At 39.1% G+C, this 26,339-nt stretch overlaps 1 protein-coding gene across 3 annotated transcripts in view; it reads right to left on the bottom strand.

Annotated features, from left to right (window-relative positions):
• LOC114447310 (cGMP-dependent protein kinase 1) overlaps positions 1 to 26,339 on the bottom strand; it is a 70,240-nt gene that overhangs the window by 10,799 nt on the left and 33,102 nt on the right. For all 3 annotated transcript variants that reach the window (XM_028423506.1, XM_028423505.1, XM_028423508.1), the window contains exons 4-7: positions 13,372 to 13,477; positions 9,790 to 9,853; positions 7,435 to 7,512; positions 5,957 to 6,051 (exon numbers count right to left, since the gene is read on the bottom strand). In XM_028423506.1, the coding sequence (XP_028279307.1) occupies positions 5,957 to 6,051; positions 7,435 to 7,512; positions 9,790 to 9,853; positions 13,372 to 13,477 (343 nt within the window). The remainder of the gene's footprint in view (positions 1 to 5,956; positions 6,052 to 7,434; positions 7,513 to 9,789; positions 9,854 to 13,371; positions 13,478 to 26,339) is intronic.

A 26,339-nucleotide genomic window follows, 5' to 3' on the forward strand; every position in this document is an offset into this window, starting at 1 on the left:
GGGATGACTTACAAAACGCACACACACACTTCCACAAGCACACACACACTGAAAGCAGCTGCATGCTGTGTCTGGAATGCTCTTTGGACTTACACAGGAGCCTGTGGTGTTGATTTCCAGTAAGATGGTTGCAGTGAACATAGTAATTGGACAGTGATCTGGTGTCCCAGCAAGAGGGTTATGAAAATATTGTACACTTGGAGGTTGAGAGTGGGGTTAGTAGTTAGCAATGGGCTGAAAGGAGAGAGGCAAAGCCAGGGGGTCAGGACAGGGGCAGGAACAAGAGGTGGCCATAGGACACAGGCAGTGATTTGTGTTTTCAGTCTGTGACTGGGATGTATTCGGGTGGCTCAAGGGGCTGTTTTACAAAGCCAGTTTGTAAGCACTTCTTGCATGCAGATTGCAAATGGGGCCAGCAACTGTTTCCACCAAGGATTGTTCTGCATCTGTTAATCTGACTTTATGATCATGCCTCCAAGTACTGTTTCTGTCGACAAGATAGAGGTTCCACATTAACACAAGAGATGATGTGAAAAGACATGCAGCCAGGATGAAGATGTCTTGGAATGCGCTGTAGAAACTGTTAAACATGCTTTTAGGTTTGAACTGTGCCAGACCTTTACTGACTGATTGTTTTGTGTTTTATCTTGCTTTATCTTGTTTTTATTTTAAAACACTGTTTATGACTTTTTATGACTTTTATTATGTTTTATTTTATTGTGCATTTTATGGCATTTGAAGCACTTTGTAACTTAAAAATTGCTCTACAAATAAAGTTTATTATTATTAATATTATTTTTTTAAGCACAGAGTGTATCCACTGTCTGAGGGATGGCAAACATTTCTACATTTGTGAATATATTTTCCTACAAAGATTGCTTTCTTATTGGAGCATTTGTGTACTCAAGAAAAAAAATTATATTTTTTAGCCGTGGGCTATATTATTACAATAACATGGACAGTTTGGCCCATATTCGGTCATTGTACCAAAAATAATATGGAAAGTTTCAGATGTCTGAGCTTAGCACAAACACATAAACACACTTACCCAAAAAGCCGTTTCTCATGTGGAGAATTTATTTCTGTTGCCTATCCCAAAAACAAACCTTTTGCAGTAGTGTTTGTATTTATTATTTCACACTGTCAAATCTCTCCATGGGGACACAGTTGACAGATGCGTCTGCCAGACTGCTACGTACTTGTAAAATGGTTAGTTATTCTGTGAATTCAGGGCTCCAGCAGCGGCTGACTCTCACTGCTTAATGCTGTTTTCAGCACCCCAATCCCTTCTTGGTTTCCAGCACCCAAAATACATTTTTGGCCTGTGGGAAACTCAGAAGGAGTGGTTCATATCTGCATTACTATACAACAATTGTGTGTTTTCACAGTGCAACATGAGATTAGACAAAGTGCTACTCAAGCAGTCTCAAAAAAGCTTCAGATCTCTGAAGGTTGGTTGTAGGACCTACTGCTGTGGTGGCATGCACTGAGAGCAGTAAAGTGTGTCTGCAAAGCTGTGGTATGCTTCAGAAGAATGTAAAACATACAGAAGATACAGACAGGAATGTAAAATATATAGACATGCACAGTAGTAAATGACAGCAGGTCAAGCTGTGAGTGAGAGGAAGATACACTACGAAAAAGACAAAGGGTCTAGCAATAGTGGTTTGTACTGTTGCTTTTAGTTCACCGTACCAGCCCTAAAACATGTCATATTAGGTGTGTTGTTAAACCCAAGTTATTGTGGAGTTGACTGCAGTTTTTATTTCCTCATTATTTGATCATAGCGAGAGCCAGAGACTCAAGACAGGCTATTAACCAACAAGTCATCACAAAAAAAAAAACAAAGTTTATGTTTATGGTAAGGGAACATACGGGTGTGTTGCCTCACCTATGACATGTTGTTACATTTAAGCCTACAGATCATCTGATCATGGGACCAATACAACCACATAAATTTACATTAGACAGGTTGGGGATAGTTGAGGTTCAGGCACCATGGCAGGAGTCTGGGGTTCGAGTCCCCTCAGCTTCCTTCCTTGCAGATTCCTTTTAATTCATGGTTAAAGTTATGTTTTAAAAACTGGGTATCAAGATCTTCCCAGGGTATAAAGATCATCTTAAAATACACAAAATTAAAGTATTAAACCCATTTAAGAGGAAAACCATTCCCTTCTTGTTACCATTGCGACAGGTCCCTCAGTCCATGAACACATAGTCTGTGCTCATAATCATCCCCTACTCTCTATATAACACCCCTATATGTGTGAGTGTTATTTTGTGGTGCTGTCCAAATGTGTAGTGAGAATTTTTAGACTATACAGAGTCTAAGAAAATTAGTGCTTGAGTTGAGGATGGGCTGCAACTTGTCAGTGCCATCCTGGCATGAAGCAAACAACACACAGGTTTCTTCATTTTCTCACTCAAACTAACACAAACTCTCAAGGTGAGTTATCAAAGCTGTATTGTCTGCCGGAAGGTGTTGTGACACAGACACTAATCAGACTTCCGTGACATCATCAAAACAAGAAACACTCTCAGTTCTTTCACCGAAATACACGAAGACGAGGAGGTCAGATTTCATTACACGTTGTGTCTGCTGCTGACGCATGTGAATCCTTGACTGAAAGTTCACACATCGCTGTGACAGGAAGAATGTGACATCAGATATGTTGTTAGCTACGTTCAGACAACATATCAACCAGAAAATACATCTTTCCCTGGAACATACATCTACTGGGATACAGGCCTGCTGTAGCTTTCTTTCATGACTATACATAGACAACCCCTCTAGAGAAAACATGGAATCTGATAGTTCTTCAGCTGGTTTAATGTGCACACATCATACAGCAGCACACACAAGCACGAACTAACCATTTTAGCAAACAAGAGAGAAGACTTTGATTTGTAAATATGTTGTTCTCATAGATCAAAGTGAACATCTTCTGATGGACAGAGAAGCCTTTGAGTAGAGGATATTAAGTTTCACGAGCAAGGACACACACAGTTACCTCCTAATTAGAAAGATGGCCCAGCAGAAGTACCCTCTGATCAAAAGCCTCCTTCTAAGATGGCCAGCACCTTCATCATTTAAATTTGCAAGACTTGATCCACCATCAAAGGTACAGTTGAATAATCTCTCTCTCTCTCTCTCTCTCTCAAGACACTCCAAGACAAAAGGTGTTTATGACAACAGATGATAGCAATACTAATAAACACTGAGGTGGGAAGGGCGGTTTATCATAAAGAGGAAGTGTTTTCTTAAAATAAAGCACAAGATACTCCTAAAGATGCTTTGAAGTGCTTTTAACCCTGCACAAATCTTATACATTGACATAACCACACCATTGTTCTCTATGGCATTAGTCCGAGAGTTAAAAAAAGTAGTGATCTTTGTAGTCTATTCTTCCAATTTCTTGACAATCATATTGAAAGATATGTAGCCAATGAATGAACCACTTTGAATTGTTTTTTTTATTGTACTTTGAAGAACATGCGTGTTATGTTATGTTATGTAGCACCATTAAAATCCTGTATATGTTGCCTATTAATAAAATGCGCTAAAAATTTCTCTCTAACCATAGAAATGACACCTGACAAAAGACTTCCTGTCACATGTCATAAAACGTCGAAAGTTCAATTGAGCGAAGGATGGCGTTGGCGCATGCGCTAAATTTATGTTAGCCAAGTTCCATCATCAAGCAATTAAGCTAGCTAGCGGTATGTTGGGTGACGAGACTTAATTAAAAGTGCAAAGTCGCCAGTTTGGTCAAGTCCAGGCAGTATACACATCGAGAACCACCAGTCAGGAACAATGATTTCGCGTAGGGGGAAACTATAGGTCTTACGGGTGCTTCTTCCACCTCCAAAGAAAAGTTCGGATTTCTACAACCAGATTCGGCCGAACCGTGCACCCCCTGTCCCGTGGACGCTGCCTGCCACTGAGAGGATCAGTCAGAGTAATGGTCCTGATGTGACCTCCTCAAGCCAACAGCAACAAGTAAGAGATGTTTAAATTGTACTAAGCTATATATGTTTAAGCTGTGCTTTCCCTACTTCACTGTAATGCAGCGGTTGCAACATTATAAATCTTTTCTTGAATCTATCTCGTTGCAAATGTAAAAAAACATATTTCTGCAACCTGTAACAGAATAATTAGCACTCACTGCTGCCAATACAGACTTAAGGATGATAAGGGCATAACATAGAGTTGCGTGATTACATTTGTAAGTTCAACAGCACTTGATTGAAATGGATTCTTGGTAAATTACACATACAAATGTCAGAGCTGTTCCACCCATTATGAACTGATGCTTTGTGTCATGTTTTCATTCATCAAACAGCACATTGTTATGCCTCATTAATGTAAAAGGATCACATTTCTATCTGGAACACTGCCAAGAGCTGAAGCTTTCCGGGCCTCACATGTCTCACATGTATGTTAATACTCTGTCATCTTCTATATCCTATAGTCATTTGTTTTAACATATGTGCAAATTCCAACCATCTGTGCCGTTCCAGCTGTTGCTTGAACATCACATCTAGGGCATTCATGTTAATGTTAAGAACCCACAGGATAATTCAGCGTGTTTTGACAGTACATAAGCTGGGATTTATTTTCTTCTTTAGTTCGGCTTAAGTGTCTTTGTTTTTTGAGTGAGAGAGCTGATTTGATGGGGCTTTCACATTCACCACAAGATGGCAACCTCTCCATTGTTTTCACATTTACACTGTTGGCTATGTGCATGCACATATTTAGACATGAATGCATATGTTCTTCTTTTTTTTTCTTCCTGACCACTCAAAGTATTTCTTCACTCACTCCATATAAATATTGCATTGAGGAGTGAGTCATGGCCACACAGGACAAACGGGGCATGATAAACATGTTACCTCTAGGCAGGGCTTTTCTTTATTCCACAAGCTATACCATGACGTGTCCTGACAATGAAAGTGGCATTGATTGTAAGCAGTGGATCATTATGATGTCTACACAGCTTAGTTGATTCAAATTGACTTGGATGCATTATTGCAACTCACACGTCATGTCAACATAAGCTGCCGTTACCTAGTAACACCAATTAGGCTTCTACAAAGAGGGAAAAAATCATTATTACAGTCAAGGACAGCATGAAGACGTCCTTGATATCTCAAAGCTCTGACAGTCATGGCAGGAAGTAACAGGAAGAGACAACGGAAACACAAAAAAGAAACTCAGATATTATTGTCTAAATGGAAGCAGGCTTCAGCTGGGAGCATGCTGTGTGACTGTCAAACACCAAACTCCAGTCAGAAGAAATGACTTATTTCCTGTAGTTTCTTGTCTGTGTGACACGGATGTGTGCAAAATAGCACAGACGGGTTGTCAGTTGGTGTGGTTGTGAGGGATCTCTGCTGTCACTTGAATATAAACACTTTTATTTTCCCTTGATTTAGGCAAAAAGAAAAAAAGAAAAAGAAAATAGAGCTGGAGAAAGACGAGTGTGCCACAGCTTTTTCTGTGTGCTTCTGTTTGTACTATTTACAACAAAGGTTGGAGGTGGAATAGTTGCATCTTCTGGTAGATAGAAACTGATTACATAACCAAACGTTGGAAACAGTCCTGTGGGAACTTAAATAGATTTGATGCATTTAAATGTCTGTGACAGATCACTTTCTATCCATCAAAATACATTTTTGTTTTTGATTTTGACTCATCAAAAAATGTGTCAGGGTTCAGTGAATCATCTAAGATAAGGTTAACAGTTACAAACCTTTAGCAAGCTATCATGGCTGTCAATAAGAATGAAGGGCCCTAGGCTCACTGATGGTAAATTAGAAATGAAAAATGTGTGGTACGACTAAGCATAAGGATATAAAAGACAGGTTACGAGTGAAAATGAGAAGAAAGGCAACGATAGAATGGAGGACACAAGATTTAAATTGGAAGAGGCAGAGTTATTAGGAACAATTTTACCCTTGCAGTGCTTTCTCTCCAAACCACTCTCCTTTTCCGAGTGTGCGGAGGTATACAGGCTCTCCATTGGGCAAGTCCTCCCTAGTCACGTTAACCTGGCAAAAAAAGGGGGAAATACAGCAGGAGGGTAAAATGAGAATGGTGTGATATGAGAAATATTATGAAGACACAAGAATGTGTGTGGTGATAAGGAAAGGAATATCATTTATTTCACACATTATTCCAAGAAAAACACCCAAGAGAGGCACTGATGTGACACTGACAGACGTCTTCTAGTTTCAAACAGGTAACTGCCATCACAGTGCAGCCTCTGCAGAGCACTGCTGACCACTTCATTAGCCAGATGACATGTGAATGATGGCACTCTGCTATGCTGGTACTCATTACAAATCAAACTGATGGCACTTGAGTAGATTTTAGAGGAAGTGAATGAAGACGATTGTTGCGTCTAATGAAGGATCTTGTCTTCATTCGTTAATCAATTTTGCACCGTATCCAGAAGCAGCCCACCGTAATGCAGGTGTCTACACCTGAGTGGCAGCGTAATTATTCAGAATCTAATATAACCATGTGGGAGCAGACACAAAAGCAAAGAGAGGAAGTAGAGTGGTAAGATGAGGTGAGAAGTGTAGACCGAAGGGCAGATTGTGTGTGTGTTGTGTGACGCCGAAATCTGGTGGAATGTCCTCTAGACAAAGTGCACCGTCTGTGGCCTAGATAGAGACAAAGTGAAATATGTGGAAATAACGGAGCAGAGAGCATCAATACGGTCAATGTGTGTGTGCATGTGTTCATGTTTGTGTTGCCCTGACCTTGTGAAGTCGGTTACAGCTGTTTGTGGTTAAAGGGGCGTAAACAACAGGAAACATACTGTATCATTCAGAATGACACATCACAAAAATGCTTTCTCACTCTGATGAGATTTGAGAAAAATTGTTGGGTACCAGTGTGTCCGTATTATTAATATTATATTTTTTACCTTACACCTTTTAAAAATATTTAGCTTTTGTGGATTCTGGAGAACTGTGTGCGATAAATAATGATGATGAACGGAGGAAAATTACCATAAGCAAGTGTAAAACGGTGAAGATGAAGGTAATAAGCAGAAAGAAAACAAGGAAAGAACGCAGCAGACATCTTGGCATCAAAACATGTGAAAGCCCTTGTTGTGTGTGTTGAGGTTGGACAGGACAGTGCTCAGGGTGAAAGCCAGTGTTGATTACTGAAAGGTGAAATCAAAGTGACTCTCCTTTCTGGAGCCTTCCATAGCTTCCTCTGCAGCAAGAGATGATGAAAGAGGCAGTGCTTCTGTCTGTCCTTTACTGTATCTCACAGTGATTGATGACAGCCAACTCCCACCCCAAAAATACCACCCCTTTGCTTCGAAGATAGGTGTCTTTTGCTGCGTGGACCTGGATGCCCTGCTTTGTATGTTCGTGATGATTATTTTGGTGGTAGGCCAGAGGCACAGTCCTCACCTTTCCTTTACTGATGATGAAGAAGGTGTCTCCTCTGGCCCCTTGTCTGATGATGTACTCTCCATCTTCATAATGTGTCTGTCAGAGAACAGAGAAGTGTTATTTAGGCTCATTGTAATTATTTGGTCACCTTTGTCATATTGGCAGTGTAACATTCTCGTCAGAGATGAAGCATACTATTAAGAGGAAGTAAAGCTGAACACTTTTTCTCGTTAGAACCGCAGCAAGCTGCTTTTCACCCACTGCAGGCCTGGAAAAACATTGTGACCTTGAATATGAATCAGCATGTAAAGAAATGTATAGATAAGTGAATGCAACTGCAACACATGTGAAGGTAGCTCCTTCCCCAGAGTAGAATAAATTCAGGACATACATCCATCAATCTATTTTATGTACACTAATCCCATTGGGAGGTCAAAATACGTGCCGAAACATATCCCAGCATGCACTGTGCAGACCATGCTCCTGAGTGGTCATCAGTCTAACGCACGTCTGACACACATATAGATAGAAAACACTGACACACATTCATGTCCTTTGTTAAAAATAACCTTCAGTGCCACACAGGAATGATATTTGCGTCAAGGACAGTTTCTTGTAGGGTATGGTGAAGTGTGGAAAAAATAAAATGGAGAAAACTGGATTTCAGCTTATAATCTATCATAGCACAGGAAGCTGAAACAGCCAATGAACACTCGTACAATGATATTCACAGAATGTTGTACTTCTGGACCACAAGTCTAGACGAATGACAGAGCTCAATATTTCTGTTTAGATCCAAGGAGATTCCACATTGCGGCTGACATTTACCAGGTTTATATTCTCACACCATTTCACCCAGGAAAGGTACTTTACATCTGAGCAGTGTGATTCCTGTCTGCTGTGCATCTTCCAGTTGTGATAGTTTAGTTCAGGGTTATTTAATAATGCTGGGATTTTTTGGTCGGGCATGTTTTTAAGGACAGAACTAAATAATTCTATATAGAGTTCAATCACAGACCACAATGATTTTTTATACCACAAAACAAGACATAGGGCAGCATGATGGAGGTGACAATCAGCTTAAAGAACTAGTACCCTGAATATGTCAAATCAAATGTCATGCTATACCAATATTACTCACTGTATCCATCTTTCTTTAAATTTGTGTCTTATCACTTCATCATTATCTTCAGTGACCTTTTCACCACATGAAGTGACTGCAGGCTGAATGTTCTATCTTTGCTTGTCAGTTTATTCCATCCTGAGGACAAATGTATAGTGCCAATTAAAACTGAATTTAAAAACCAATTATTGGTCCCCTATATCATAAATTCCAAAGGAATTTGGTTTGCTTTTCTTTTCTCAGAATATTGAATAACTTATGTGTGAAAAGGCCATATCTGAATGCAATTCAACATACTGAAAGCCTCAGTGTTACCAGCATAAAAAGTAAAAATGAGTAAGTGTTTGCATAACTAAATTATGCAGGAGGAAACATCAAACGAACTGGTGTGCAGATGGGTAGAAAATGCCATACTGTGACACAGCCCGAAATGCACAGAAACTATTCGGAACAACTGTATTTTTAAAGAAGCTGGTGGTTATTGTTCCGTTCATGACATTTGTTGTCCACTTTATTTTTCCTCTCTTTCAAGCTGCCATTGATTTCCATTCATTTGCATATGAAATAAAAGTCTATCAGAGTAAATAGCCAGCCAGCATTCATTTTTGTTACATTAAAGTTATTAGCTAATGACATTTCAAATCAATTACTGAAAAGAAATAATAGGATTTTTTTTCAGAACCAAAGCAAATTTTAAAACTGGTGTTATTTCCTTATCTGTGAGAGTTAATGGAAAGCAACTGCTGCCACTAGTTTACTGTTGGAAAAGCACACGTAAAATGTTGTTTATTCCAAGAAGAGGAAGTGCCGATAGCTGGTTTCTCTACTAACAAAACACCACCCTACAACATTTAATAAAATGCATTAGAATGTGCCTTAGACACCATTTGAAAGCTGAAATGGTTTCATCGAGCAGTGCACTGAATTCCTGAGCAGGTTTGTAAAATGAAATGTCCCTTCATATGGGAACCATTTAGTCTGCTGTCATCACACAGATCACATAATAAAGAATAACCACTTCTCGAAAACTGTGACTGTGGAAGGGTTTTTCATTAAAGCCTCAAAAATGAGCTCTCTTCTTGCGCTCATTAACGAAAAATGCCTGAATTCCCCTTCTAGTTCTCTCACTGCAATAAAAGAAAGTAAATATATGTAAATCTATTAGTATCAGTGGGTAGGCTCCAGATGTCACAGGCTGAGTTTCCTGTGACATCTGGAGCTTTGTGCTGCAGATGCCACCAGGCACTTACCTCCTCAAGGACATCGGCAAGCTTGCTCAGAATATCTTCCTGCAGGCCATGGAATGTGGGGACGCTACCGGGGGAGAGAAAGGAAATGGTTTTCAGCCAGTATAGTTGGTACAAAGTGAATATATTATTACTGTCTACCCAATTAAAAAAAATAGAAAACTGTGTAGATGGCAGTGGCAGCATGGCCTTGGAAAAATAAGTGACTCACATTAACACCTGACAAAGGCATTACAGGGATTAAAAAAAAAGCCAATGTGAATGGCCAAAAATGTCATAAAGACAATTATTTGTAAGCAATATGTCTGCGGTATGATATTTCAGCTAAAAGGGACAGTATGGTCAGGGACATATCTTTTTTTTCCACAGACAAAAAATTCTATTGAAACTTTTGTTCAAATTTAAGACTAAAAAAAGTAGATTTTTGTATGATGGTCTAGTTATTAGTGGAATCTTTGAGAATGTTAATGTGCACTAAAGTTATTATGACCAGTCTATGTACTGAAAGGACACTATGGATTCCTATCATTTGTGCCCTGATTAAAAGTATGTGTTGTTGTCACATATGGTTATGCTGACTGAATCTGAAGAGAAGAACATAAATAGCAGCAGCACATAGCACAGCACCTAATGTTGATGCTCTGTGGGTGCTGACTTGTTTTACTGTATTACAGTATGTATATAAGGTTCAGTGCACCAGTGTGAGGCTGTAATGTTTGTTCCTGTTGCTTCCCGGCAGCCATAATGAACGCTATCTGCCTGTTATCAAGCTTACTAAATAAAACTGGTCTAGTGTTTATCAAGGAGAGAAAATAAGCCATGTTGGTGAACAAAGGCTTTATCTCCCCATATCATCTCACTCTCCCTCTGTTTCTCCACCCCCCCCTCATTTTCCATGCTTTATTACAGTAATCTGCACCATCTTGTCTCGGCCTCCAACCCCTCTAGCCTCGGCCACTGCGTCGATCCCTGTGTTGTTGCTTTCTTAACAGAGGCACTACTTAACCAGCTAGCAGTGAACAGATGACCCATGAAACATACACTTTCAATTCCTCAAGCTATGAAGCCTAACAAAAAGCCTCTGTAGTAAATTTTGGCTGTAAGAGCTTAATTGTCTTAATGGTAAGCAATTATACATGGCCAATAGGGAAGTATGGTTCAATTAATGCGGTCTTTATGATTATTCTAAGCATTCTAACATCATTACACTTGTGGCACTGTGCAATTGTTAAACACAAGACTGTTTCTATGGTGATCTGTGCAGATGGCTGTTTTTTTATGTTCATGCCTTATAGCTAGACTTTTATCTAGAGTGAAAGGGGAGCAGAGGGGAGGCAGTTTGTAAACTTATAGGTGAGTTTATCAGTTCAATGCTACCCCTGTGGTTACTTTTCCTGGAAAAAAAGCCCTTGAGTGATTTACATGCTAGAATGAGATAATAAAATTCCACAAGCCCACTCCTTCTGCATTCAATGCAGGATTTCTGTCAGTTTTTCATCACCCCTCCTCCTTTTACAGCAGTTAAAGGCTGGGTAGATGCACAGGGACCTGTAAGTGTTTGTTCTTATAATTAAAACTGCTGGACAACTCTTTTATTAGACCAACTCTAAGAAACAAACCAGTTGTTTTTTTAATCAGTGTAGTGTTGCTATAAATCTTATTTCTCCCATAGACGCACCTTCATAAACCAAACACACCAAGGGAGTCTAAAACAAGTATTGCGTTCATCTATTAAATATTTACTTATCTGTTATACAAGAGCTGCTGAGAGTCAAGGGCTGCTATACTGTGTGTATGCTCACACACTGCAAATATTTTGAGTCTTTTTTTAGCCAGTGACACTCAAAATAGCTTCAGTATAAGATGTAAAAGATACATGTTTTTATCTGAAATATTTTTTGGCACAGCCAAATGGTTTGTGACAGGTTGTGAGTGGAGGAAAGATAGACGTTCTACTTAAAGTGACACTCAGCTTTAGTTTGAAAATCTTAAAATGCCCTTTTTTACCATGTGTGAATCATAACGGCCCTCTTTCAGTAACAAAGGGCAGAAGCAGTGTGGCGTTTGTTACACCACTGCAAAAGGTTTTTCACAGTCTCACTTAGAAACTGTAAAAGTGACTGTCTGGGTGTTCAGAGTGTGACTCTGACTTGACATCAGAGATTGTTTGTACTATGAAGTAAATGTTTCTTTTTACCCATGACTGTAATTTTTAACTGGGATGTAGTTGGAAGATGTAATGCAGAATTTGCTGGCAGTGAGAGTTGTTACACAAACATTGTTGGCGTGAGTAAGACATATGCCAACAGGTGAACTCGCCGCTGGATCGCAGAATAAAGTGTATGTCTCGGCTGGTGGGGTAAGAAGTAAGCAAGATGGCTAAGCAGAGAAACATACAGTACGTGATAAGCAGAGCTAGCTTGGTAACACGTTACCATTTGGAGGTTTTTGTTGACACTTAAAGGAAAGAGGGGAATATGGGAGCACTGTCCTCTGGACAATTATTTATCATTTTCTTTCAAGAGAAACTTGGAAGTTTGGCTCCCACCATCACCCTGTTTGCTGTAGCCCTTTCTGTCACTTCAGCTTCTGGAGCTTGGGAGTATTGCCACACAATCCAGATACTGTTACACTGATGAATACAGAAGTATTTCCTGTGAAGTCACAGCTAAGGTGTGAATGGTGAATGTTACATGTAAAAGTCTTACATTATAGATTTAAATTCAGATCCACTGTACTTTTTCCACAGTCATAGTGTTCATTACTGCTGCAGTCAGATGGATTATTCTGGAAATATCAAGTCAAAAGCTGGCTTCCTGTGCACTGTTCCCATCCATCTGCCTCAGAACAGATCTGTCAAACAGTGACAGCGCCTGATCATGATCACATTGATTCATGGGGCTTTGTTCAGAAGAAATGATCCTGGATGCAGAATTACTTGCCATTTTATAATTAGTGAATTTTAAATAAATAAATGCAGAAGGGTGCAGTAGTGAGTGATCATCTTGTAATGCTGGTTTTGCCACAAAATCATAAAAAATGGAGTAGTGCCTGTGACATAGGGAAGATATGATATAATTTTCATAATTGGCTTGTTAAAAGTGGGTGTCGATAAAACAGGAAAGTTGAACAGAGATGGTGCATGAGAGAGATTTATACTGTAATTGCATCTCATGCATTTTGATCACCCCTTGCTGCTTTCTCTCTGTCTTTTGATGCGCCTTTCCTTTCATCCTATACCTCATGCAGGGCCAAAAAAAGTGTGCAGACCTTTTAAGTGATAATAGGCTATAGACAAGTGGCTATTGCTTAAGGCTCTCTAATAAAATAATGACATTAAATAAATCTATGATACAGGTATAAAGTATTTTTTCAATGGTTTGAATGACGCCTTCCATGATGCACAGAAATAAATGTCTAGTTTCACAATTTATTGGCACAAAAGAAGAGTACGAAGTCTTCTGAGAAACGGCTCTCACAATTTCTCCTGCATTCATTGTGTTAATTCATTCATTGAATTTTAGATCAAAGAGCTATTCGGACCATTTGTCTGTCACTGTGGGATGATTTGCACAGCTTCCTTACCTTTTTAGAAACTCCATATACTCTGTGTGTTTGATGAGACCCGTCCTCATCATGATCGTCTGAAAACACTGTCGGTCAATGGCCCACAGCTTCACATTTGTTAGAGCTGAAAAGAAGAATACACATAAGCCACATCTTTATATTTAAAGGCAACCAGGAAAGTTAAACATCAAATACAGTGTGGGCATGATACACGCTCTCCAACAGCTTTATGTTCTAAGAATTCAATGTAGTCAGAATGTATGCAGTTGGAATCATAATTGTTTTACTGAACTTAAACCTAAACCATGCTTGAGGATTAGAAACCTCAGGCTTAGTTACTCGTGGTGAAAATAAACTTCAAATGTGTTTCTTGCCTCTGATCTGCCTGCAGAGTAAATAGGAGCTATTCAAGACAATTACTCTTTACTCAGCAGTCAGGAGTTAATTGGTATTTCTGGAATACCTTACATGGATGGCTTGCTTCAAGTCATGCTAGAGCATTTTAATTGGTTGAAGGTCAGAAATATGACTTCACTGTGCAATTTTTTTATACTAGTTTAAGCTCCCCTGTCACTGATTGCTTCTTTTGTTAAGAGCAATTATCATACTGTGCGACAAAAGTTTCAAATCACAAACAGCTACCCCTGTACAATTTCCTGGACCAATTTAGAGTTAATTGCTCCAACAATGATTGCAATCTATGCTGGCCCTGAGGCACTAAACCATAATAATAACTACAATAAATACACATGGAGTAGATTTGTTTTCATTTAAATGTGGAGATTTGTTCTGCATGTTCTACTAAGTGTCCAGATGATTAAAGGCAGACATCACAGACACTGAAATTCTTTGTCTTTGGAGAGCAGTAGTTTCCTCCGCTGCATCTTTCCATTAACTAATTCATGTTAATAGTTTAGTGGAGTACCACCTCACCTTTCTGCCTTTCTGTGCCAAATTGCAAATGTATTTGGGTGAGAGAGTAGAGGGAGAAGAGACGCTGTTACTGCTGCTGATTGTCGTTGCAAATCAAACACAGTCAGCACAATGGCACGGCAAATGCTGGAGTATAGATGCCTTTATTAAGATCTAAACCTGTTGGTGATTACTTAGACTTTTTGTACTGTCTAGATGGTTGTTTTTACATTTTACTAGTGAGTACTTGTTAGTAGTTGGTTATATTACACAGTCACTGTAGTAGTGATGACAACAACCAGAGAGAGTAAACTAATTACCAGGTTTGAATTTCCGGTGCTGTCACTGGTAGCATTAGCAGGTCAGATGTGAACAGTAGGCACTGTTATTGCCAGTTCCTCTGACTTCATCATGACTGACGTACAGGGTTTTAGAGTGGACCTAGCAGAGTACCTACACCTTCCAAGAGAAACCAATGATGCTTAATCTAATCCACTTTTTCCCTGTTTACTCCTGGCTGTTGATTGATTAGCCTAGGTATTTTATTTTTTCAAACCACTTTTGCTGCTTTGAGCCACAACAACTTTTTCTTTGAGATCCTCTGTAGTCGCTTTCGATCAGAATATGTTTCACCTCACCAGATCTTTGTCATCAAAAGCACACTCGTGGGTTTTCATCAGAGCAATAGTCTTTTTTTAACCCACTGCTGAATGTCATTAAATTCCCCTTTATAAAACCATTTCACTGAAGACATTGGGTTGTTGAGGCAGAAACCTAATAACAAAAAACCCCATATTTAATTTGTCTAAGTCGCATTGTACTGCCAATGCCCCGAATTCAGTGCTTCATTTTGTAAATAGCAGTTTATGATAATTTTTTACAATTGCAGCTGTCATTATCTTCTGCAAGAAAGGCTCTTATTTCAGCTCCAGTGCCTCTTTGGGCAGTGGCACAATAGACTGTGAGGAGTAAAGAGAACGTATCTTCAATCTGACCAACCAAAAAATACTGGAAAGCCCCAGGGAGCCCTCCGGCCACAGGGACATGTGATAATATTAGAAAAAAAAATCAGATAAGTCTTCTTGTCTATCTGTGGCTAGAGCTGTTCACTCCATCTAATCCTCCCAGTGTGACACAGTTTCTCACAGAGTTTTATAGATGAAAAAATAAAGTTCTGTTCATAATACTGTGATGTTTATTGATTATAGAAGAGTTATCTTTCTCAACAGTGAAGTCTCCAAGCGGTCTTTGCCACAGATAAGCTATTTTTGTGCTGATGGGGAATCGGGGTGTCACTTCAGTTTAATAGTCAAACTGCAGTTGTTTATATCTGATACTATTACACCTAATAAAAATTAAAAAAAATAACACATAGCACATCTCTTATTTGGTTAAATATATTAGTGTAGTAAATATTTTTAACAGAGAGGTGTTTCTGTGCAGTGTCCTTTTTTATGTATTATTTGAAAACTTGTGTGTTATGTCCAACAAGGAGTTTTAGCCTACATATATGTAATGCTGTAAAGCCAAAAGCATATTGAAGAAGTGATTGAGATAGAAATGATGGTATGTGAGCATGTGTGCAACAGGGCTCTGACTGCAGTTCATTTACTGGGCACAGATGTTACTATTAACTCAGAATTTCCGCTTCTTTTAGAACTGGTCAAAAGACGGAGATATAGATTTGAAATTTCAGCTGTAATTAGTATTTGGAACATGACTGTATAAATGCATTTACACACAAAAAATATAAACCATCCTTACATTCATAAAAGACAGTACACTGACTGTATACGCATATGCATGCACTCCGATAGGCACCATAATTCTATGAGTTTGGCAGCACTTTAAAATCGGGCCAAACCGCAGGAGGCGCGCCCTCATTATCGAGCTGACACTGTTTTAACTTAGACACACTTTCTTGGAAGCAGAAACCTCAAAACACACAGCACACCATAAAATGTATACAGACACATGTTTGTGAATACAGAAATAGATATCCTGCATAAGCATGCACACAGAACAGATACACACAGAGGTACACTGTATTTATGAGTATAAATACTGCTGCGTGCACATACAAACACTGTGGAATAACACTGCCACTGCTGATTACACTGATAGATAACACTGATTGATGCCAAACACACATCTTCTCCTATACTGCCTCTTTTTGCACCTTGTAAGCTTTGTAAGTTACAGCCATATCTGGATCTAGTTGTGTCTTATCTAATCTAAAAACTATTTCTGTAACAGTGATGCAGCCAAATGGTGGAGACAAATTACTCCAAGTTAGACCCAACAGGCCTGAAGAGAAATTATTAGAGTAGCAGAAGCAGCAATAGTGGGAGGTTACATGTCATTGCCCACTATGTAGTGTGCAATAGAGTGTTGTGCTGGAAAGTGGGAGTATAGGGCACTGGGAAATAAGATATGTAGGGAGCCTGCAGCACTCTGCAGTAGGTAAACGTATTATTCGGAGGCTTGGCTAAATTGCATTGAGACTGAGGGAGCTAGTTATCCTGTACTGAGGGTGCAGATGAATGTCTTAATGCTCATGGGTTGTCGAGCATTAGCTTCACAGTTTTCTTCAGGCAAGTAGCACCTCAAGCTGTGCAGGAGAAATGCAAGGATGCTGTTTGTGAAATGTTTTGATGAACTTAGCTGGGTGTCGTTCCAGTGATCACTGGGGCAGGCTCACACCATAAAGGCATGCAGCATGAAAAACACACTGTACACAGGGTACACAATTCGATTCAAGTCTGTAAAGTTCTGAGAAATAGCAGTATCTTAGTTCAGAACCAGCTGCTTCACATTACAGTGTATTGATTTTGCAGTGTTTGTAACTTTAGGTCTGGTGTCATAGTCGGATAAGACCTGGTCATTATTTCAAAGTTTTTGCTTGTCTAGAATTGAACACAAGTTTAAGATGGGAGGAAATGTCTGTAATTTGTAGTGAGTAGTATGGATGCTACAGCACACGTGTGGTAGAAGTTAATTGATGTAATGTTACAGCCTGCTGTTTAACCTATTTTTGTGGCTCTTTTAAATTGATTGTAACCCTACATCAGATTAAAGGATAGCTATTCATAGCCATGCTGCCCATAGCTGAGCACATTATCATTTGGCCATGGTCCTTTCCCTCCTTCTTCTTGATATAGTGATTGTAATCATGTATAATTATTTGCAATCACAGATCAATAGTTTTGATTTTGACCCAAAAACTTAACAGCTAGCTCCACTGATATGCCAGATTGTAAAATGAAGGATCTGATTTTAAAAAGGAAAAAATTGTGAGAAAATATAAATATCACAGAAAAGATGGAGCGAAGCATGTGTGCACTGAAGGACTCACTTATTTTTATGACTGAGTCATAATTCATTGTAACTGAATTTCAGCCTGGGGCATTATGTAAATTCACCATGTGTGTTTGCTCCTGTAATCTAATTTTTGCTCATTAAATTATATAAACATAGGATGAGACCCTTGTTTTCTTCCGTGCTCTTGTCATGACGGTTTACATCCAGAGAGTCTGGGGTTGGGAAACATCAAAACTTTCTTCATTAATGTTGTATTTTAAGATTTAATGTGGTTCAAAATTACCCAAAGCTGTCTGGTGTCTGGTCCTGATGATTCAGCTGAGGTAAAAAGCATCCGCCATTTGTGTCGCAGAAAATCCACATTCAACAAGGCCACATGAAAGTGGTACTTGAAGATTAGACCAGTGTCTAAAAGATTGAAATCTGTAGACGCCAACAAGGTTTCTGTGCTTTTTCTTCTCTTCCACTTTTCCATTGCTCTAGTGCAGTCATTACCATAAACATGCGTCGGTAAATATGAATCAACATGTGTCCTTGCTACCATGTTAGTTATTAGAACATACTTCACTGTGAAATATCATTTTGCTCCTTTTAGAGGAGTAACCTGCAGGTTAGAAGGCTCTGAGAGACGGAGTGGCGTCTCCAAACTAATTAGTGAGCACACCCACCATAACAATGTTTTCTCTGGCATGTTATTGTAATGTTTGGGTTTGCAAGCATTTGATTTCTTTTTTATTGTTACTCTACAACACTGTCATTAAAGGTTTTACTTCCTCGCAACTTTCCCGAAAATGAAAAGAAATCAACTGTTACCTTTTCATTGCCTCTGACAGACAAACATTCAACATACACACTTAAATTCACACCGACTCTTTCCTACCACTCTTGTTTTGTAAAGCTTTATGAGAGTAATGCTGTCAGGGCTGCAGGGTGGAAGAGTATAATCTCCTTTTCCCCTAAGTCATTAATAACATCAGCCAAGTCTGATTACATCTAGATGAGCTCTTTAGAGCGTGAGAAAGCAGGACAGGTCATCTCTACAAGACAGTGTCACAAAGCCTAAAGAAAAAATGAAGAGGAATTCTCATCTCTAATTATAGTTATTACTAAGACTTAACAGTGCAGGACAAACGGATACACTGGGGCATATCTGGCAGTAGTTGAAATGTGCAATATTTCCTAAGTTACTGTGCCAGCTAACAACATTTGTTGGAATTCATTATGAAATGGAGCATTGCATGTCTGGGGTGTGGGGCGGTAGCATGTGATCTCATGAGTGCACGGTGAATCTCAACACAGAAGGCAGGCTGGCTTTAACAGAGGCAATCTCCAGCTGCCAGTTCTGCCAATGGTTGCCTCATGTGGGAGTCCACGGACTTGGAGCAGCAGCTGTTTGAGAAATATTGAGCTGAGTGTCTTCCCACCTGCCGTCCACCCACAACGCTCCTCATGCTGTGTACAGCACAGACAATAGTCTTTCTTTGTTTTAGAATAACTAATTTAATTTATGCTGGCAAAGAATGGTTCTGTTTCAGCTGTGATATAATTAAAAAACAGTCCATGTCCAGCTATAATTGCTATTAAAGAACCTTAACATGTGGAAGTCATAATGCATACCACTGAGCGTGGTCAGAATTGTGTTGGAAACTTCCTGTCAAAGCTGAGTGAACAGGAGCGCACCTAAAAGCATGCTTTTAGCTTTCTTTATCTCAATGATCCCCAAGACGAAAACATCATTTACAACTAATCGCAGTAACATTAACATTCTCATCCCCAGCCTTTATTCATCAATTACTCCTGATCTTGTCTGAAAGTCTGTCATAAACATGCACAACAATAAGAGTGGTCAGTTTAAGTAAGTGCTCCATTAGTGAGCCGCCAAGTTATTACTGTGATTGTAGGCTTCTTGTTAACCATTCCTGAAAGTAAGAGGTAAACAGTGCATGTCTTTTTTCCACAGTAAAGGCTGTGTAGCATTATAGATGCAAAACTATCATTATTTTTAAAATGTAAATGTTGCTGTCAAAAGCAGGCTTCTTTATATTGTCTGACAGAATTATTTAAGAAAAGGCATCTGGGATGGGTTGGGCGGTTGAGATGCTGTTTTAGAACCATCACCGAGACTGATCTGTCAGCATTTCCACAGAATCTGAAAACAGCAAAGGAAAACAAGACTTAAAGTCAGCAGCCGTTCTGGCAGCTCAAAGAGTAACATGCTGAGCTTCAACTACAGTAGATACTGGGGGGTGGTAGTGATTTTTAGAAAATGAAAATATTGATACCAGGAGGTATGCAAAACACTCACACCGAATCTAAACGACTCCAAGCATATTTTTCTGAATAACATTCGATGGAAGAAAAGTTTTCATAGTAGCCAGCATAGCCGATATCTGTATTATTATAATAATATTACTTATAATACAACAAAAATAATCTACAGCAGGTGTAGGGTTCACAGCATTGGGTTTTTGAGTCAGCATGCCAAAAGGTGCTAATTAGCACTAACAGACAGCTGGCTAATGGAAATGCCACTAACGTTGCAAGCAGTTGGTCACGTAACACAATATTGTACCAAATAAAATGTTTACCACATGATGGCACGAGATGAAAGGTTCAGGGGTATAATGACAGTTCATCCTCTGGGGATATAAATGTCACAAGCAAACAAAAAAAAAAAATATTTCAATGTAAAGTATTAACCTTAGAGGAACCTAAATTTTGTGATACTGTGATGGATATAATAGATATAAAAACAGGGGATCCTAAATGTTTTATTTTTTAATGGTAGTCTATCAAAATATTATTTATTGTGGACCAGACAAATGGCATACTGGCCAAGCAGTAGCCCAGCAGACTGACACCGACGTCTCTAGAGGTACAGAAAAGCTTGAAAATAAATGGCTCAGCTGTGTGCATAAAGCAAGTCTGTGCTCATGATCTGCATTATGTCAAGAGCTAAATCCAAATGACCAACAAAGGAGAGGTACTTGGAAGGTACTGTACAATGAAGGCAACATTTTAGCCCAAAGAGATGGGAGCAGTCTTAAGTGTTGTTATGTACTACTTAAGCTGTACTCGTATTCACAGTAATGGATTATAATAGCAAATTTCACTAAAGTCTTGAATAAGTATGGAATTGCAGTGTCCCTGGTTCTTCTCTTACAGCGACGGGGAGTGGAGTCACAGTCCATGAATGGTACCAGAAAAAGACACAAATGGAAAACAAAATATTGTATTTAAAAGCCTATAATCACAGCAATCATGTGTGGGCTCCTATCTGTTGTTAGAATGTTATTTCATTAAAAATAATTCTTTCTACAGATTACTAGGGTTGGGAAATCATCAGGTACCTCATGATTTGATTTGGTTACGATTCAGAGGCCAACGATTCAATTGTTGATGCATCATGATGCAGCTTGAATCAATGCATCTTAAAACAATTAAGCAACATATTTTTCCCTCACTGAGTTATCACTAGCACTTGCTATAGATAACAAAGAAACAAGAGATGGATTTTTTTCTTTCATTAAACTAACAGAATGCACACTAGAATGTTACAATTGTACTGAATCAAAAATATGTCCTAGCTTATTCAGACAAAAGAAAAATATTTCACTGTACCAAAAGGACCACATTATCTAATTCTTTGTTAGCAATAATCGTGCTTTCAGATTTCAGTAAGCAACTTAAAAGGTTGTAATGTGTTCACACAACCAGTTCTGGGCAACTAGTCACTTTGATAAGTCTGTGTCATGGGGCAGGCTGTGGCCATCAAGTGAAGAGAGAGGCTGCTAAATGGATAATAATAAAAGGCATTGAAAATAAGCATTCACCATTTTTACTGTGTATGTTTACTGATAGCTGATAGAAAGCAACATATTCTTACTTTAGTTAAATGTTAATCAGCCTGGATGGATGGACTTAAGTTAGCAGACAGTAGCTAACTAGTTCACCAACTAATGAGCCACTGCACCAACACCATGATTGAGAGACATGATAAAAACACAGCACACTGCAATCTTCACACTCAGTCTGGTTGTACATTCCTCAGATTTCTGTCCAGTTTGTTGACATGGCACTAAAACATGCATGTTGTTTAAAGATCTTGTATTAATGCTAAGAGCTCTCACTCCTTCGATCATTCACGCTACTATATACGTAAACAAACATGCAATCACGCAAGCGATCAGGAGAGAGTGGGGCATTAAAGTTTCGCCTTTTTGTTTTGTGTATTTTACTATTTCACGTTTAGATTATCGATGCTTTAACATTTAATAATCAAATCACTGCAGTCCTACAGCTACAGTGTGACCACTGTAGCTGTAGGACTGCTGCTTCTACAAACACATTCCCTGCTGCATCGGAACATTGATTAAAAATGACCTTTTCTATATAAATTGCTTTCTCATCATTTTGGGTGATAAATTTTAATTGTTTGTTTTCCTCATCATTACAGACAATCAGCTAGAAACTATTTGCCACAGAGGAAATCAGTTTGAATAACCTGATAAATTTCAGTCTGCCCGGCTGTAGAAAATCAAATGGAGGAAATGAAGTGTGCTTGCTATTCATCAGCATGTTGGCTATTTTTAGGCCCTGGACCAGGTTGCATCAGGTGTCCCTTTTCTCTAGCTCTGTGGACTGCTCAAACAGAAATGTGTAGAATTATTGATTCATGAAGTAAAAATCCTTGTAAACAATTTCACATACTGTCAGCACCACTTTAGTCATAATGTCCTACTGAAGGAGTTAACCACTCTACAGTGTGCCAGTATTACAACATAGGAGTGCTTCTTTTTCAGTGCTGACAACAAGAAATTGCTTGTTGCTGGTTTTGATAATTCCTTCTGTCACTCAGCGCTGATGTTTTGCATCTCGCTGAGGCAAAAAGCATAAAACCTCACCACCCAAAAATAACAAGCAAAGCCAGAGTGATGATTCCCCCCACTGCTTTGCCACAATGTGATGAATACATGGTTGTCTCTCTGTCTGTGTGTGTGTGTGTGTGTATGCCTGTATGCCTGCCTGTATGCCAGCAAACATGAGCACAGTCATCATTGTGTATGCGTGAATACCATTTGTTTTTTTTTTTTTTTCATTTTAATGAAACTGCAATTATTCTGAGACGAAGCCTCTTTACTCTGCAGGACTCCTACATTCAGCTCAGTGTCTGTGAATTCCATGATGAAACAGTTCATTATACTGAAGGAGGCAAGGAATAATCCTACAAACATTAGCCAAAGCAATGAGTGGCCCAGAGCTTATGAATGTTTTCTATGTGGAAAAACAATTCTGATGCTTTCAACAGTGTGACAACATTTAACCTATAAATTACAGCTTCTGCAGTACATAATAGTCCCTCTTTATCCTATTCCTCTTCTTCTCCTCCTCCTCTTCCTTTTCTTCCCCTCTTTCTTTTCCTCCTCCTCCCAGTTACTCAGCTCTTTGCAGCCTACTGCAACCTGTCCTCACCATGAAAACGCAAAAGACCTTTGAAACAACCACTGTGTATGTACCTGCCACTCACACCAATAGTGCAAGTGAAATGTTGTTGTTGTTAGGGGGCACCATTGAAGCCAAAAAAATGGCAGGGAGATAGGAATGCTTTGCTTCTTAAAAAGTGTTGCATCTGTTTTTATTCAAACCTAACGATGCCACAGGAGACGTATGTCAACCCCATAGTCATAGATTATGTCAGCTATACATCCAGATGTACTACCTTACTGCTCAAACATCTGTTCATTCTGGTATTTATGGTTATTGACTGAATAAGGAATTCATAAAATATAGTTTTTATTCTGCCTGTGTTTGGACCAATGATTGCTTAGTGTTCATGTTTACTGGATTCATTTCTGTCTTTTGCTGTTTGGGAGGACTAAATGTTGATCATTTACCAAAGATCCAAATTGAGAATGAAAAGATGCCTCAAGTGGACCCTGGTCCTTGGAAAGATAATTGATAGGAAATTGAGCTGGAGACGATATGTTTATGTCTCTAACCATGTCTAATGTGACATAATAAGGAAATCAAACTATTTTGTAGAGAAACCTGGTATTATAATTTTCTAATCTGTCCCTGGTTTTCATGCTCCAATTTCTGGGCAAGGGCAACTCTTCACTCTTCCTCATTACTCTCCATCTGCTCATGACATGATATTATTTTCCAGATATGCAGTTGGTCTTTTTACACTCTTACCTTACATTGCATACACATTTATAACTTTTTATACATTCCTACTATACAGTTTTATTGTACATTTCTACATCTATAAATACATAATCATAATAATAGTCTTGTCAATTTTACCCATGCAAAGGTTCAAATGCAAGCCTTGCACTGATGACAGTGGATAAAAGGTTTGGCTGTGTCCTAAATCCCTTTTGTTCACTCCATCACTGCTCACACTTTGTCAACTTCAGACCCACTCAGCGGCAATTTTCACATCTATAAAATGCAGCACAGTGTGCCATTGTTGGCAGAAAGTAAGCATGGAAGCAGGATTTCTGTGGGGGCCTATTTAATGGATACATTTACACAATCAGGATTCAAACACTTAAATACCGTAGGTGGTGAACAGTGAATGTGTTATTCTGTGTTGTTGTACTAAACCACATATACAGGTGTGTAACTTATATAAGATAAGATCCTAGTTATTCATTGTCTTCTCTTCCTCATGAGGTATGAAATGAAGCTTGGGTTTTGCAGGGTGAAAGGCAGCTAATTGTATTCTTCAGATAACATACACTTTTTCATGCCGTGGTCAGCAGCATTTGGCAAGACAAATCACTTGAAAGCTGGGACCAAAGCCTGAGGGACAATAGTTATTAAATATTGTAGACCAGATTGCGTGTATAAGCTGCTAGAAGAAGCATAACTAATTAGTTAATGTTAGAAATTACAAAATGATCCACGGAGCACTGCAGTGGTCTGTTCTTATCTTTTCCCTTCACTCACTGCCTCCATTCAACATGTTCTTATGCTGGTTGATTTATTTATTTTTTTTAGAACAATCAGTCCGTCTTTCTTTTTGGATGAAAGACCAGTCTACCTTCTCTGACTGTCTCGGTATTAGTGAGTGTAGACATTTGGCTGGTGTGCCTCCTAGACTGCAGGACCACTCTGGGCTCTGTATTTCAGCGTATTGTTCCATTTCCTTTGATTTCAAAGGCTACATTTTCTACACTGGGTGAAAGACGGTTTGCCAACAGAACCCAGAACCCATTCATAGATGGGCCAATGAGTTCATAAAATTGTGGGAGCGAGCCATATTGCACTGCAGATGAGCTTTTATTAGTTACTATCAAGCAACAGGTCTCATTAACCCCATCTCTTTTACATTTACCATTGGCAGATGACAGATGAATGTCATTCTATAGTTACATATACTGTGTATCTCGGTTATAAATAAGAATCTATCCACTCAAATAAGAACCTCAAACAAAAGGGCGATTCTCCCAGACATTTAATCACTGCTTACCATGTCATATGGTTGATACTGTGACTTCTGCATTTGAGCTGAGCAGATAACAGCTAGCCAAACAATATGACAATATGTTGACTGCTTTTCAATGGCTTACATGCTTTCACAACTAAATTCTGTTAAAGTTTAACTGCCATAATGACAGGGGACAGAATCCTGCAGGTGTTACTTCCACAGACTGCTGCTTACTGACACAGTTGAATGCATTTTCACATTTTATTTGTTGTTCATCTTCTTGTATGTTTGCATAGAAATGGAAAGTAAAATTGCAGCTGTTCAAAAGTATATGTATGGAACCACATTCCTTTTGTGCTACTGAGGTGCAGCTTCAACAGCAAATACCCTTTTTTGTGAAGCAAATGTGTCCTTTGTAGCAAAAAGGCAAGCGATGCAAATGACCTCAGGATAATGCTAAACAGGGAGAAAATCAACAAAATGCAAAGAGATGTCCTGAAATGCCCACCCATTCTTATATTATTAGCTTGCTGCCATTGTCACATGAGACTATTAGCATAAAAATGTCCAAGAAAAGCTACACCTCCAGGGCTGGTTTCTTGACTGACTGTATATTGCTGCTGTCTCTGGGTGTTTTAACCTTTCAAGCTGTCTAGAGCCTTAGAAGAGCAGCTAGCTCCGGGCTCACACCTGCGCTCCAACAGAGAATCAGGACAACAACAGCAGCAGGGTCCCTCACTCTAAATGCACACAAACAATGGGACAACCATCATTAGCACACGTGCCTATACACTACAGCACATCCGAATTCTGATGCTTTCTTTTAACTAAAATAAGTCTCACTGTTAAGTTTGGGACACAGACATTGGAGAAAATGCAGCTGGGTGGGAGCTATCCTGCTACCCTCACCGTTTCACCACCATGTTCCTTGCTGCACTCTGGCAACAGTGTTGGCAGCCATGGAAACAGAGAAGATTTTTTTCCCCACTGGGTCCCGCTGGAATTCTATCTACCAAAGCCATTCTTTCTTTCGATGCCCCTGCTTCAGCCTTGTCTTCGGTTATCCACCATCATCACATGGCAGTGCAGCTCTCATGAATCTCTTTATACACCAACGTAATGTGATAAGAATAGAATGATAACTTTTACAACTACATTTCCAGGTGTCATTATTAGCATATCAATCATAACAAATGAAACGCTTGCTTTCTGTCCTGTTTTAATTATTTATCTCAGTTTTTCAGCGTTCCTAATTGCTTTCCTACAAGCTATACATTCCATTTACCCTCCACTTGCTCGTCTTTTGATGCATTTCTGT

This window comes from Parambassis ranga, chromosome 15, assembly GCF_900634625.1.
Source record: "Parambassis ranga chromosome 15, fParRan2.1, whole genome shotgun sequence".
NCBI lineage: Eukaryota > Metazoa > Chordata > Actinopteri > Ambassidae > Parambassis > Parambassis ranga.